General features: G+C 42.9%; 2 protein-coding genes across 6 annotated transcripts in view; both read left to right on the top strand.

Annotated features, from left to right (window-relative positions):
• The window catches only part of NLK (nemo like kinase), a 39,237-nt gene extending 26,951 nt beyond the window's left edge, over positions 1-12,286 (top strand). For 3 of the 5 annotated variants that reach the window (XM_015881068.3, XM_085521870.1, XM_085521871.1), the window contains exons 4-11: positions 2,231-2,337; positions 3,110-3,195; positions 4,030-4,239; positions 5,069-5,170; positions 7,595-7,681; positions 8,735-8,933; positions 9,830-9,923; positions 10,465-12,286. In XM_015881068.3, the coding sequence (XP_015736554.1) occupies positions 2,231-2,337; positions 3,110-3,195; positions 4,030-4,239; positions 5,069-5,170; positions 7,595-7,681; positions 8,735-8,933; positions 9,830-9,923; positions 10,465-10,519 (940 nt within the window). In that variant the 3' untranslated portion in view covers positions 10,520-12,286. Of the gene's footprint in view, positions 1-2,230; positions 2,338-3,109; positions 3,196-4,029; positions 4,240-5,068; positions 5,171-7,594; positions 7,682-8,734; positions 8,934-9,829; positions 9,930-10,464 lie in introns of all 5 variants that reach the window. The other 2 variants (XR_014936422.1, XM_015881069.2) reach the window with 2 other exon arrangements.
• A 105-nt stretch (positions 12,287-12,391) lies between these two features.
• TMEM97 (transmembrane protein 97) lies at positions 12,392-15,054 on the top strand. Its single transcript, XM_015881098.3, has 3 exons — positions 12,392-12,528; positions 13,231-13,375; positions 13,972-15,054. The coding sequence occupies exons 1-3, from the start codon at positions 12,409-12,411 to the stop codon at positions 14,220-14,222; spliced, it is 516 nt and encodes a 171-aa protein (XP_015736584.1). The 5' UTR covers positions 12,392-12,408; the 3' UTR covers positions 14,223-15,054.
• The last annotated feature ends 448 nt before the right edge of the window (positions 15,055-15,502 follow it).

Genomic DNA, 15,502 nt, shown 5'->3' with positions numbered 1-15,502 from the left:
CTTAATGGCACCTCTGAGCCCTGTCAAGAGAGCTTTATTTAATGCGCAGCAGACCTGGAGTGGTGCAGGTGCCATTTCAGGCCCTCATTTAATTTAAGCTGCTTTAGTTGGCATGGCAACTAGTTGAGACATCTGGGAGACATTATGCTCGGGATTGAGATTTAGGAGGATTTGTGGTGTAGCAAAACAGAAATCTTATCGTAATAAAGTGCAGAGTAATACTTTCAGATTTTTTTTTAAATATTTTACATTAAAAATGAAATGCAAAGATGTATTGCGGCCATTAGGTTAAAAATAAATAAATGAAAAAACTGGTATTAAGAGAGCATTTGTGAAAGGGGAAGAAAAAATAGAGGACAAGAAGTTATGGAGCTACAGGGTTGGGATTTTTCATAACGAAGGATTGCTATGATGTTTTTAATGAAGGGAATTGTAATTTGGGATGGTTTTGGTCAAAGTTGGCAACAGTTATTTTCTGAAATGATTTTTTGCATGGTGATGATGGCAAATGAACAGTTTTACTGAATTATTTTATTAAGATCAGATAGGATTTGCAGAGCAGCGGATGGAAAAACATCCTTTAGGTGGAGATGAGAGCACATTTATGTTCTTCTGATGTTGCTGTGAGTGCAGCTTAATCTGTGCTGATTAATTGCTGATAAAGGCAAGATCAGGTAGGTTTGTACTGGAGCTGACTTGTCTACAGTGGTACCCAGAGGTGAATGTCTGGCCCAAAGTCAGGCTGTGCTGTTGTATTTCAGACTCACTCTGTAACAGTGGGTTATGCAGCGCTGCCCAGCTGGTGGGCTTCTGCAGATAATGGTGAGGCTTTAACCAGACCAGAGCTCTCTTGGCTGACCTAGTTAGCGCCTGTCGCTCCCTGCAGGAGGTCAGGGCCTTACACAGAGCCCTGCTGTGCTGGGAGGTGCCGGAGCTGCTGCAGGGCAGGTAACCCTGCAGGCTGTAATGCACTCCTGGGACACAGGCCCAGCACACTCAGCTTTGCTTCTGCCTCTTGCAGAACCGAGTGCAGCATGGTGTGAGATGTTCCATGTGCTGCTGAGAAGCAGAAATTCCGTTGACGTGTGGTGGCAGCATTTTACCTTCTTCAGCCATGAATGCACTGATATCGGTTTTTCCTTTTTTTGTTGTTGTTTCAGATGTGGCTGCTGAAGGAAACTTTTTAAAGGCGTAATATTTCTCATCAAGCTTATTTGTGTTACAACTTACATAGGCCTTTTCAGTACTGCAGGTTCAGTCCCACCTCAGACATGGGATGTGTAATTTTGCTTTAAGCTTCAGTGCGTGTTTTGTTACAGGAATGTGTTCAGGAAACCAACCCTGATGCTGCGTGTGTGGGTTCAGACGTGCTGCTGCTGTCTTATGCATTCCTCCATTTACTGAAACTTTATTTTTAGTACTTTCAGTGCCTTCTGAATAAGCATGATGCTCTTATAACGCCTTGCCTCAGGGTAACCAGGCTGTTTTGGGTCTCTTTGTATCTTCAGCTACACCTGTTGTCTCCTGTAGTTAATTGTCAGTGGATGTGGCTGTTTGTGTTCTGAGTATCCATGAATACATTGCTGCTGGGTTCTGTTTGCTCTCTGCTGTTTGCCTTTCCTTCAGGTAGCAGGAGGTTTTGTTCCTTTAATTTCTCTTCTCATGTTATAACTCAGAAGAGGTTTTTTGGCTGGGATCTGTATGTTGTGCTGCTTGACCAGGGACAGCAGCAGAGGTGGGGAAGGTTTGGGGAACTGTGTGTGCTTGGGAAGTCTGCGTTACAGGGCACATAGCAACCTGTGAGACGCTTCTGATGACAGATGGTCACAGATCTGCACTTGTTGTGTTGATGTGTGTCCCCTCTGACAACACCGCTCTGTTACCTGTAATTTGGGGCTTGCAGATCACGAGGAAAAATTCACAGATTTCAGTGCCTCATTAATTATGTTGAGAATCTTATTTTCTTTGAGTTCTAACTTAATTTGGAATAATTGAGTAACAACTGCCTTAATGCAGATGGTATTTTGCTGAATAATGAATAATCCTCTCTCCCAACTCATTTCTCGCTTTCGTTGTGGTAAGTGTGGGGACTTGACCTCTGTCCTGGGACAGCTGTGTTGTTACTGTTGAGCTGTGCTCTATAAGAGCTCCAGCTCCCAGCAGTTAGAGTGGATGTTTCAGGAGATCACGTGCTGCAATTTCTGCTTTTGCCTTAACTAATGACCTGAAGATACGTCGTCACTGAACTGATGCAGAGCGACCTCCATAAGATTATCGTCTCTCCTCAGCCACTCAGCTCAGATCACGTCAAAGTTTTTCTTTACCAGATTTTAAGAGGTAATTTTCTTTTTCCTCGTAAAATTAATGAAAGCTGTGCGCTGCTGTAATTCTTCTTTCACTGTTTCTTAATATTTATTGCCAAGGCACAATATAATGAATAGCAAGGATTTAATTAGTTATAAGAATACGCAGCCTTGCTGCCTTCTATTACATACGTGGGTAAAGACGAGAAAACACAATTTGCTGCAAGAGATTTCTCAGTGGCCTTTGAGAGGCTGAACGTGGGGGAGATGTTGGTGTCCCAGAGCTCCTCTGGTATTTGGTGAACCCAGGCACAGAATGGCCCCTGCACGGAGCCAGGCTGACACAGGCTGTGCCCACTCACTGCATTGTGCGGAACTCTGATTTAAATTGACTGTGAGGTTTAGCCAAAGCAAATCACTACAGCAGTGATTTTAGGCCTGATTCTTTGGGGTTTTAATCTGTTTGGAAAGTTCTATCTAAAGAAATTAAATTATTTTGATCAGTGTTAGTCCAGTTGCTTTTCCATTAGTTTTACTGGGATGGTTTCACTGCAGTAAACTGTCAGCTTTATCTAGTAGTAAATAAATAGCAAATCTGTAAGAAGCAGAGCAGAGGAATCTAAATGGTACCCAGAATTGGGCTATTGGTAGAGCCTGTGGAGACTGGAAGGTAGAGCAGTGTGGAAATGACTCTGTGTGCAGTCTTTGACTGAGTTTCAGGACTGCCCTGGAGGATGCTGTCAGCATTGGACTTCTATTTAAAAGGAAAGAACGGATACTGACTTGAATTTCTTTTAATATTTCAGGTCTGAAATATCTACATTCTGCTGGCATTTTACATCGAGACATTAAACCAGGGAACCTACTCGTGAACAGCAACTGTGTTCTTAAGGTGCTCCTTAAATTTATTGAACATGTCTGTCTGTATGTGCTGCTCATCACAAATCAGATGTGTTTTGTTGCGAAAGCATTTCATATTCAGTTTTCCTGTAAAGTCAATTTAAACGGAGGGGGAAAAATGTCGCACAGATTCTTTAAAAATTATCAATGAAACGAAGGAGTTCCATGTTGGGGCATTGTTCCTTCTGTGCCCACATAGACATCTGTGTTCTCCTTCTGACTCATGGGTCAGAATTGCTGCTGTGCTGGCAGCCAGGGCTCAGGCACTCTGAGGCGGTGCATGTGCTCACAGGGACTTCTTAGGCCTGTGGAATTATGCAGGTGTGCTGTATAGCAATGCTGAATACCAAGACAGATTTCTATACACTGATTTGCTGTGCGATCCAATTGTGGAAAAGTCAGTCTGCTTTCTTAACCCTTCTGGTTAAGGAAACTTTTAAAAATCCCCCGAACTGGGGTGCGACAAGGCTGAATCTGCAACGTTTTGGAGGCATCCCATGAACAAATGAGATCTAGCTTGGGATATTCTGAACCCAGGGTTTACTTCGAGTGCTTGTTTTTGTGTGTGTGCTTTCAGACTGAGTCCTGCAAAGCCAACTAAAAATATACTGAGATTTCAAATAAAATGGTGGGAAGTTTAAATGGATATGGAACAAAGTAACAACTTCTACCTATTTCCTCTTCCCTTGGCTTGTGCAGTTATGGATTATCCGATTCATTTAAATGCTGGCTTGGAATGACATGCTCCGTTACCACCAGGCTGCCTATTTGAAGCGCATTAAGTGTTTTGGTTATTTTAATTTTTTTATTTACCTTCTCAATTTAGATTTGTGATTTTGGATTGGCCAGGGTGGAAGAATTAGATGAATCTCGTCACATGACTCAGGAAGTTGTCACTCAGTATTATCGAGCTCCAGAAATCCTGATGGGCAGCCGCCACTACAGCAATGCTATTGACATCTGGTCTGTAGGCTGCATCTTTGCAGAACTGCTCGGGCGAAGAATATTGTTTCAGGCACAGAGTCCCATTCAGCAGGTATCATTAAACTTCCCTCTAAAACAGTTTGATGGAGTTAGTTATACCGATGCATTTTGAATCTTCAACTTCCTTTTGTTTTGCTTAGTTTACTCATGGGCAGGAAACCAAACTCTTTGTAACACTGAAGCGATGGTTTCCAGATGTTGTTAAAAGTAGTAATAATTGTCATTAGCTTTTGAAATTTGTGATTTTTTTTTTATTCCCTTTAATCTGCTGCAGTACCAACGTTTACTGTGGCATTTTAAAGTGATGTAAATGGGATCAATATTTTTCTGACTATGAATAAGAGAAAGTAACGTTCCCATCAGTGTATAACAGTATTGTATTTGAGTTGTGGGGCTGATGGACCTGGTGGTGCCTCACAGAGCAGTGCTTCTGCCTGGGAGTGGAGCTGAGATGGAGAGAAGCCACCAAGTGTAGCAACACGTTTGGTGTACAGACAGTAATCACATTTCTCACTTTGATGCCAGCAGTCAATGAGTGATTTTCATGCCTGTGTAATGATGGTAATGGCTTTAATGGGTTTAGTCTCAGAGGGGAGCTGGGCAATTGCTTGTTAGCATGAGTGGATGGTGGTCATGAGGGAACCCTTGGAACCAAGGAGCTGAGCTCTCTACTGGCAGGATTTATTGGTTGTTTGCTTTTTAACTTTGACTCCTACAGGATGTTTTTGTTTTCATTCACAATAGGAACATATACATTCGCTTCTGCAAAAATACAGTGAAAGCACTGGTTCACGTGTTAGTTTAGCTCCAGAATCTGCTATCATAGTGAAACATATTAATATATACCTGAAATCCCAATTGTGTATGTTCTGTACCTGCAGCTGGATCTGATCACAGACCTGCTGGGAACGCCCTCACTGGAGGCAATGAGGACAGCGTGCGAAGGCGCCAAGGCACACATACTCAGGGGTCCTCACAAACAGGTACAGGCTGCATTTGGCCTTCGTGGCATAGCATTTCCTCTGTGTAGATACTACTGCTGTCTCATTCCTGTGTTTCACATCTCAGTTGAATTCTCAGGCTGGAGCACGGACATTCATAAATACTTTGTTTGATATCTAATTTCAGAGTTGTCTCTGCTTGTGAACTGAGTTACTAAGTTCACTGACGGTGGTTCTGGTTAATAGTGCAGTTATTCAATCTCCTGTGCAAATGAGATGTTTTCTCTGTTGTCAAGTGCATCTCTGATGAATCCCATTTATATTGTTTGAATTGCCGATACAGGTGAACATCGCTCCTGTTTTTGAGGAGATGATGTTTTGATAGCTATTCTGAATGAAGTTGTTAATTTAAGCGATAATGTTGGGAAGAAATAAATTAAATTGGCAATACAGTTCAGAAAGCCCCAGAGGGACAACTTTACAGACAGGATAGAGAGTGTTAGAAGAGGAAACTGCCCATTATCAGGATCAGTAAGCAGAATGGTCAAGCAGATCCTCAGCAGAGGTCCCCTCAGACAGCCGTGCAATGACCTGAGCTGTTTGTGAAAGGTTTAAGATGACACAGAAAGCTGAGGTGTGATGTTCAACGTAACCGGTGTAAAAGTTAATAAAAATCCAAACCAGGGAAAAGAGATGAGATGAGATGATACCATTATGCCACCTGGAAAACAAAATTAGCTAATGTAAAGTACGGATGCAAAGAAATGCCTAGGCAGGAATCCCTAACAGTGGTAAAGCATTATGCCCGCCCAGTGTAGCCAATTTTGTGATTGTTAGATAGTAAAAAATGAACAAGATGAGTAACCAGTACATGTTAATACATCAGGTCTTTCCAGTAGAGTTTGCATATTTATTTTCTCCATATAGAAGTAATTTCTCAAATGTCAACTCACCACAATGGTAGTTACCATAGAAATGAGCACTGAATATATCCTGTGCTGTATTATTAACGTGTGAGTTGTACCTCCTAGGCAGCCTTGATTCCCTACATTGTGGTACGCGCTCTTTCTTTTAATGTTAATAATAGGAGGATTTCCTTAAGACTTTCTCTCCCAGTTCTCAAACAAATGAAGTCTAATTGTGTTCATTAGCACACACTAAGAATTGCATATTTTAAGCTTGTTGTCTTGTGCTCCCAACATTTCAGTTGTTTCAATGCACTTTGTGTACAGCTGTGTAATGCAGTGTACAAATGCAGTGCACAACTGCATCCAGGTGCTTTATGGAATATGTTGTTTTTAAATTCTGATGGTTTGATAATTGCTTGGCATTCCTGCAGTGCAGTACTTGTGCCTTTGGTAGGGCAGGCAAGAACTCCAGTATTGATTTGTTCTGTTTGTTAAACCTAAATGCTTTATTAGGAATTAAAAAGGGAAGAGGAAATTTTTTTTTTGTTTTATTTTATGTTTTGTAATCCCAGTGCTGAAGTTGTTCTCTACAAGCCACTGAAACCATTGTTTTATCTATTGAATTATGGGAATGCCAAAAAGCAAGCAGGTGAAATGCTATAAAGTATTTCTGATATGGCCAATACACCAATCTATCTATAGGAGCTAAACTGTAAGCTGCAGTCTGTGTCTACTGTTACCTCTGAGCAGCACTGCTTCATGGAGTGTCTATGGAGAAAATATAAACGCATCCCCTAGAAAATAAACGTGCAAGCAGGAAGCAGAAGGTTCTTTTATAGAAGGTGGAAGTTGCAGAACCCACCAGAGCCTTCAGAACTGCTGGACAAAAAATATGGACTCATGCAGGGAGTATGTGGGGGCTGGGAGCTCTGGGTTCTGTCAGTGCTCTGCCAAATGTCTTGGAAGTGAAGTGCAAGTGATAGCAACTTTCCTGGTAAATGCCTGCAATGTACTGGTTAAGGGTAGCACTGTGCATAGATGACTTGTGATTCAGCCTTGATTTTATGACTGTGTCATTAAAGCGTTGCAAAACTTGTTGGCTTTTTTCTTTAAAATGATCTTAGGAAATGGTGTAAATCTTCTACAGCATCAGTGATATCCATAGTTTGCCAAGAATTAAATTTGTTGGTTTTCCAGCTGGGGAATAATTGCTGATGTTGGGCAGCTCTAGGAATTAATTAGAGTGAGAAGGAAGACCTTGTACCGTACTGGTTTGTGCTGCAATCAGAGCAGAGGCCTTTCACCATCAGATATTGGGCTGGGAATACTGATGCACCCAGGGATGATGTCTCAACCAAGGAAAAAAAGGCTCAATTAGATTTCAGTTACAATTGCTGAGTTAGTGATTACAGTCTTGTTGGGAAGCATGAAGCGGTGTCTCCTTAGCAAGAAGTTTGTCTTTAGTAACTGGAAGGCAGTTGCACGCTGCAGCAGGATTTTCTGGCTGGTAGATCTGACAGAAAAATGATCTGTGCTTTTCTTTCTTGTTCCCTTACAGCCATCCCTTCCTGTCCTGTACACACTTTCTAGTCAAGCTACTCATGAGGCAGTTCATCTCCTTTGCAGAATGTTGGTCTTTGATCCAGTAAGTATGATTTCAAATACATCCAATACCTTTTGTTTAAGAACATTGTAAGGAACTGCTTGAACCAATTTTCTAGGTTGCATTTCAGAACTTTTGGTTCCGTAAGAGACATAAAAGTATCATCTTACAGTTGGCCAATTAATTTCTTCCTGGAACGAGGATTTCACAATTAAGATCTGCTGGCCCTTTGCAGAAAGCTGTGATAGAGTCAGAGGGATGAGGGTGTTTGTGAATCACGCTGTCTTTTCCTAGCTAGGTGTAGGTAGCAGAACATCAGATACTTTGATGCAGTTCTAATTAAAGATGTGTGGGTGTTTGTGGCCTTGCAAGGCACAAGAAATTCCTTCTGCAGGCACAGATAACGTGTGTATCTGGGTAAGAGTCTCCTTTTAGATGGGATGACTCCCATCTAATGACATAGGACAATTGGGGTAGGGACAAAAAGTCACACACTGTGAAAATAGGCTGTAATTAAAACCCCTATTTATTTATAAGGTGAGCACCTTATGCCCTGTTCTTCCTTCACCACTCACTTTCTGAAGCGTGGCATGTAAGGGATTTCTAAGAACTCTGGATGCCATGTGCCATTATTCTGTCCTCAAGTAATGCTGGAATTTGTGTTTTACTTTAAATATGTACTTAAGGACACAGGAAATCGTTGTGCAGAACCTGGATTTAAAAAGTACTGTGTTTGCTCATGTTTAAATTCCTGGTGTTTATTTTGGTTTATTGTGAAGAACACCTGAAGCTTATTGGGAAAAAGTGATTTTTGTAGAACAAATTTGTAGAAGTCGCATTCGTGGTAGTTCTGCTATAGGCCACAGTGCAGGCGGGTCAGCGTCATCCTGGTGGTGGTGCTTTTGTAAGTGAAATCTTCCCCCTAGCGGCAGCATGTCTGCAAAGCCAAAGCATGTAATAGGATTTGGGATTTTGTAGAACAATCAGTTGAGATGGATGAGTGGGTGGGTGTGTGTTGGTGTGTTGGGCTGCATCAGGAACTCTGGAAATATCCTGACTCCGTTTGTTTGTTTTTCTTCAAATGCAACATTTCAGTCCAAAAGAATATCTGCTAAGGATGCCTTAGCTCACCCATACCTTGATGAAGGGCGGTTGCGATACCACACCTGTATGTGTAAATGCTGTTTTTCCACATCCACTGGAAGAGTTTATACCAGTGATTTTGAACCCATCACTAATCCCAAATTTGATGACACTTTTGAGAAGAACCTCAGTTCTGTTCGGCAGGTTAAAGGTGAGTCATAATCAGCCTTACTGTGTGCCTGTGTCTTCCTGCCGCATCCTTTAGTGGTGCGGCCTCCATTTTGTTTCCAGGTGTGAGGTGTTCTCTTGATGGTTGTCCTGCAGAAGGATCAGCACCATCAATAATTACAGAAGTGAGGTGGTCTCAGTTCTGCTGCATTTCCTCTTGGCTGTGGCACTGTGCTGTTACTGAAGTGGCCGTGCCTGGTGTCTGTGCAGCAGCAGCTGCTGCCATCAGCTCTGCTGGTGGTGCTGCTCAGGCAGTAATGCAGGGCTGTGCTCAGGGTTTCCACGTGCCTGGAACAGGGAGCCACTGGTGCAGGTGGTTGCCAGGGGCCAGCCAAGCTTTATGGCATGGGAGATCTGAAGTCATTCCATGATAACAGATAAGCCATAAGAAACATGATTTCTCTCTAGAAATTGGATCCAGGCAGGAAAGCATTCATTTTAAGAGAACAATATAGTATGAGAGATATTAGTGGGGATTCTGTTTCTATTTGGTGGCAGCTCAAATAAGACACAAATAGGGCAGGGAGAAGAAATGCATCACCTCCAGTTTTTAACAAGCAATTCAGTCACTCGGGGAAAAGATACCGTTTTGCTGTAATTATGTGACCTGTTTGGACATACCCTGAACCTGGAATTCTGCATTTCACACTGGGAGCTCCTCAGAGTTCTCAAAGAATTGTTTCCTTTTTAAACCATTGTTCTTTCCATTCCCTTTGTCTTTGTCCATCACTTTTCAGTGCTGCATATCGCTCTACTGTCTTCTCTGTTATCTGTTGTTGTAAATGCCGTCTTTAAACTTGCTGACAGTAGCACAGATATCACTGCAGCACAAATGTTAATCCCATGGTGTGTTGTGTTTTATTTTTCTCTTATGTACAGAAATAATTCACCAGTTCATTTTGGAACAGCAGAAAGGAAACAGAGTACCTCTCTGCATCAACCCTCAGTCTGCTGCTTTTAAGAGCTTTATTAGGTAACTGTATGTAATCACATCTGGTATTAATTCATGTTTGTTAGTAGTACAGAATTCACACATCCAGTGGTTTTTGTTTAGAGTCTCTGTGGGTGGTGAAGCTCCATAGATAACTGCTGAGAAAACCCCTCAGGTGTATGAGTGGGAACTTATGGAGATGGGTTTTATGTGCACGTAGAATATAAACACTTAGAGTTTAGAGTTTAAGTAAAATGTGTAAAAGTTTCAAGTAGTAATTTTCTATTTAAAAAAAAAAAAAGTTGAAATTAGAATTGAAAGGTTGGTGGGTTAAATTCTGATTGCAAAAATGCACTGCAAAATGATGGTTGTTGAGGACGGAACCACTCAGACAATGTGGTTCAGCACGTGATGCTGCTAGTGGTACCTGTTGGCCTCAAGGCTTTGTTTTCTTGTGCTGTAGAGGGGGCGGGTGCTGAAATGTTTGTGTACCTGAAACATTTGTTTTCTAATCAAGCATTAACTTTGCTGTCCATTAGCTTTTGCAAAGGAACGCTGATTTTCTGTGTCTCTTCCCTTCTAGTTCCACAGTTGCTCAACCCTCTGAGATGCCGCCATCTCCACTGGTTTGGGAGTGAAGTGGAAGATAATGTACTACTGAAGATGTAATGTAGCTTTCCACTGGAGTCTGGGATTTGCAATTCTGGAGGTTAATCATGCTTGTACTGTAATTTTACTAATGAAGTTTTAAATTAACAACCACTACTTGTACAATATGAATAATATTTAGAAATGTACTAGACTTTTAATCTTGTAAAGTGGTTGTGCTTTTAGGAGAAAATATTTTACCCAGAGTTGCACGTGTTTTATGAATTAGTGCAGCTGTGATGGCTCAGCTCGGAACAAACAGAATTGAACCAAATTTGGGGAGGATTTTTTTTTTTAATAAGTGAGATTGTATACAAAGACAGACATTTTGATATTGAGCCATTCCTGAAGATTTTGGGTTTTCTAAAACTAAGGAATACCGAAAAACTTGACTGCGACCAATCATGAAGTCACGTTGGGTGCCGGTGACCATTGGTGGCACCGCACCTGATGATCCGACCCTATAAATAGCTTTCACTAGAGCCGTGATGGTGATGTGTGCTGTTCTAAAATCAGATGTTGTGAGTAGAGAGAATGAGTTTGTGACTAGGAGAGACTAAACTTCTGTTTCCTTACCCAGTATAAATATATATATATATTTAATCTATTTTTATTAGAAGTTTTTTCTGCTCTTTCTTACATAAAATCCCCCCAGCATGCATCTTCTATGTGTGTAAATACTTCCATGATGGGCTAATTTCAGAGATCCCTGACATCATTGCTGTATAGAGAGAATCTAGCTTGCACATTTTAGGTCTGTGAAATTTTGTGAGAACTTTTTCCTGCACTGGACAGTCGAGAGAGAAGAAAAAAAAAGAAAAAGGACAAAAAAAGCACATAGGGAGTTTGGTTAATTGTGTTGGTGTCTTTAGGCAGAGCTGTGGAAGTCTTGAAATGTCACCGTAGTAAATAACTTTTATTACTTTTTGGCGAATTCTTTTTTCTGTTGGAACACTGAATTCTGTGCATATGTATATATGAACACAAATTGAAGGCCTCTACCTCCTGGAGCGTACAACTGGGTTTGTTTACCTCCACATGATTTTTTTTGTTTGTTTTTTTTAAGTTCAGTGTGGAGACTTGAAACTTGAATGTCCCTTCCAACTTTTGTATTTAAAACGAGACTTAGAAAATCGAGGACTGTTTTTCACCTGTACAAAGAAATATTAAAGGGTGGTCTTAAAATCTGAGCATTGGTCTGGAGGAAAAAAAACCAACAACCGTGGTGTTTGTTATGGACAATTAACTGTTAAAGTTATTGTAAGTTATCTGTATTTAGCAGAGTATTTTCAACAAGGGTGATCTGAGCTGGGATTGGAAACCATCCGTAAGTTATGTTTGGAAGTTTTAACTTCAATGAAGTAATTATTTGCTGTGAAAGAGACAAACGTTGAATTACCGAACAAAGATGGTGCAATATCTTTGTTTTTTGTGAGGCTCCTGAGCGTAGAACCAGCTGAATGAAGCATTTCAATTCACTCGCAATGGAAACGTGTGTAATTACGAGAGCCCGAGAAGACACTGGTATGAAAGGTAAAATCTCAGAGGTTGGTCAGTTATGTGGCACACTTGCTGGTCACTTTGTAAAATGTAGATTTGAAGTACAGTGGTGAAAACATTAAATGTGACATTTGAAAAAGCAGCGCGTTATCTTCATTTCCTGTCTCATCTCCTACTTTTATTTAAGATTCAGTTGTTACAATCGTGATTCAATGCTGTCTGAAACAATGCAAGTAAAGAGAGTTTATAACACCTGCTCTCGGGCACGTCCTTCCTTTCTGTCTGGCGCACACGTGGCTCCACGTCGCCGAGATTCGCGCAGGGACCGCGCGGCTCCGCGGGGCGGAACGAGGGGGCGGAGCGACAGGAGCCGGTCGCGATGGCGCGGGCGCTGCGCTGCCTGGAGGCCGCGTTCGCGCTGTATTTCATCTCGCACATCCCCATCACGCTGCTGATCGACCTGCAGCCGCTGCTGCCCGCCGGGCTGTACCCGCAGCAAGTGAGGGCCGGCCGGGTGCCGCCGGGTGTCGCCGAGCCCGCGGTTGGGGTGTCCGTACGGAGCGGGGCGATGGCGGGAGGGCGCGGCGGGTTTGCCGGGACGGCTCTTATCGAAACGCCGCTGATCGCTCTGTGACCGGCTCCGGGCGTTCTTGGGGCCTTAAGGCAGATGGGGCTGTCGGCCGCGTGGTTGCTCTGCGCCCGGCGGGGGCGGGGAGCGGCGGATGGAGCGTGGTGTGCGGGACCGATCGCTGCGCGTGTCGGGTTGGCCGCGCAATGAATGAACGCCTGGAGGACGGGTGGCACCACGGAACGGTGAGAGGAGCAGATGAGTAGAAGATGTTGGCTCTGGCCGCCAGGCTGCGATCCGTGGCTTGGAACTGGACTTTACATCTGATGAGCGTTCTCTGCCATCTGCAGAGCCGTCCCATTAGAGCAGCCATTTTTAATTAATAGTTAACTTGCAAATCTTAACACGTATCTCTGTTCAAAGTCCAACTGAAAGCCGCGCTGGAATTTACATTTCTGTCATGGAAACTCATTGTAACTCACTAAGCTGAAATCCTCCCATCTTGCTACTGAGGAATGGAGCTTGTCCTGCTGCAATAACGGCTCCATCCAAGCAGTGCAGGAGGGTCGCGCGTTGTCCCCTTTGCGGGTGATACTCGGTGTGTTACCGGGTGTTTTCGTTCTTCCCCTGCAGCTGACGGAGCTGCTGACCTGGTACGCCACCACCTTCCGGGACCCCATGATGCTCCAACCCCCGGCGTGGTTCAAGGCGTTCATTTACTGTGAAGCTGCCTTACAGCTGCCGTTCTTTCCCGTCGCAGCATATGCCTTCTTAAAAGGTCGGTATAAACATGTGAGAATGTGTCTTGTACAGCATTTCTGTATGGCATGTTCTGTGCAGGGTGGTTCATCTGTCAGTCCTAAGCAATGAGGAGACACAGCACACACAGTGCTGCTTTCATGGCAGGTTTTGCCTGTGAACACAGCGCAGAGTGAGGCCTGGTGGGAATTAAAACGGTGACTCACAGACCAACTGCCATCACTTGTAGAATCATAGAGTCACAAGGTTGGAAAGATCATCTGGTCCAACCATCTTCCCTTTACCATACAGAAAACCACTAACCCACATCTCGTAGCTCCCTATTGTGTAAGCAGCATCAGCAGCTGACATGTGGAGAGCTCCAGCATCAGTGAAGCTCTGGGTTAAGCTGTGAACTTCTTTTAAGCCCTTAACAGTTGCACCATCATTCCAAGTTTCCACACAGTTGGATTATTCCATGGGTTGCTATAAGTACTTCATTTCTGTGGCCTGTGATGCTTTATGGCTCACGCTGTGATAGACGCACAGCTGATGTTTTGTTAATCCACAAGTGATTATCCAAATTCAGTTTGATTCCAAATGCCTTAATATTGCTTCTTTGCTGCTTCTACCCAGGTGGCTGCAAGTGGATAAGGACTCCTGCAATTATCTACTCCACCCATGTAGCTACAACGTTGTTTGCTATCCTGGCTCACATCCTGTTCCACGATTTCTCAACATCAGAGCATCTGGGTCCTCAGACACTGCGTGAGCGCCTCATCCTGTTATCCATCTATGCACCGTACCTGCTGATACCACTTCTGATTCTTTTTACCATGCTGTACAGCCCCCAGTACAACCAGGTGGAGAAAAGGAAAAGGAAATAGTCTGCTGTAAAAGATGTGAGCACAAATTTCCCATTGGTTTCGATCCAGACCCCAGTTCTCTGGGACGAACACTAAGCAGCGATGTCGGCTGCAACACCTATTACCAAAGTGTCAGATTCCTGCAAGGAAAGTTTGAATTGGCTTTTGTTCACAGCTCTTCCATCAGAAATAGGTTTGGCAGAAGCCTGTATTGGTGGTTCCAGGTGGCAGCTGGGTATTTGTAGCTTTAGGGGGCCCAGCAGCTCCCTTCCCATCATCAGTTTTGTGTGGTACTTGGAAAATGAACTTCCAACCATTTCATGCATAACCAGGTGATGGAGGCTGGAAGCTGCAGCCCACGCTTTTCCTTACACTTTCCTTTCTCCAAGATGCCTTCAGGTTGCAGTGTGTTCCAGTAGCACATTCTGCACAATCCTTCACTGATTACATACAAAAATCAAAACTCCTTTTCTCAGCTACTTTAGAAGCATTTCAGATGATGTAACAATCCTCACCTTCCTCTTCCTTCCGTCTAAAATTTCACCTTATTTTCCTCTGCTCCAGTTCTGATCACTTGCTAATGCCTGGTCAGTGATAAATGTGTCCACATCTGTACTTCTGTATGCTTATTGTCTGGCAGCTCCTCCTGGATTTCTTCAAGTACTTCAGTAGCTGCAAACAGGGATTTGTAAACTTTTCCATGAAATAACTTCTAACGTGGAAATAAATAACTGCATCCAAATGGCATTTCATTTCTGAAAGGAAGAACTAAAACCAACATAATCTGTGAGAGCTTAGATAAACACTTTGTGTTATACTTGGAAATCATCGAAAATAAAACCAACTGCTGGTAGCCTTTTTTCCTGTTTGATCTGTAAGAATACAATGTGAAGACTTGTGTGAAATTCTGGGCCACTGAGCAGTGAAGACTTGTGTAAAATTCTAGCAGGCTTCTTCAGTCACTGCTTTATTATTTCAGGACGTTACTGGTGTGTAACTTAAACCTCCCAGAAGCTTTGAAAAGGGCAGCGTTTTCTTATTTGGTTGCCTAAAGACAGGTGTAAAATGCATCTATTGCTATTTGAACAAGAGCCTTGATTTTAGGTCACAGACATTCAGTTTTTAAATGCCATGCTCATATCTATGGTCTGTATGCGTTCCTGGTGCCACTACACGCTGAGGGTTGTTTGTCTCATCAGTCTGAAGTCCTACGGTTAAAATGCCAATGACAGTATTCCACTGCAATGTTACTTCAAGCACAGTTTAATCTTAATTCTCTGTTCCTCTTTGTGTGCAACTGC

Source organism: Coturnix japonica, chromosome 22 (genome assembly GCF_054131305.1).
Source record: "Coturnix japonica strain WE chromosome 22, WE-NBRP24, whole genome shotgun sequence".
Taxonomy (NCBI): domain Eukaryota; kingdom Metazoa; phylum Chordata; class Aves; order Galliformes; family Phasianidae; genus Coturnix; species Coturnix japonica.
This window is presented reverse-complemented; position numbering and strand designations above follow the sequence as displayed.

What these genes read in the sequence shown, in the direction of transcription:
- TMEM97 (XM_015881098.3), top strand. Translation starts at nt 12,409, where the DNA reads ATGGCGCGGGCGCTGCGCTGCCTGGAGGCCGCGTTCGCGCTGTATTTC. An exon ending in CCGGGCTGTACCCGCAGCAA is followed by an intron (nt 12,529 to 13,230) that starts GTGAGGGCCGGC and finishes CTTCCCCTGCAG; the next exon opens with CTGACGGAGCTGCTGACCTG. An exon ending in AGCATATGCCTTCTTAAAAG is followed by an intron (nt 13,376 to 13,971) that starts GTCGGTATAAAC and finishes GCTTCTACCCAG; the next exon opens with GTGGCTGCAAGTGGATAAGG.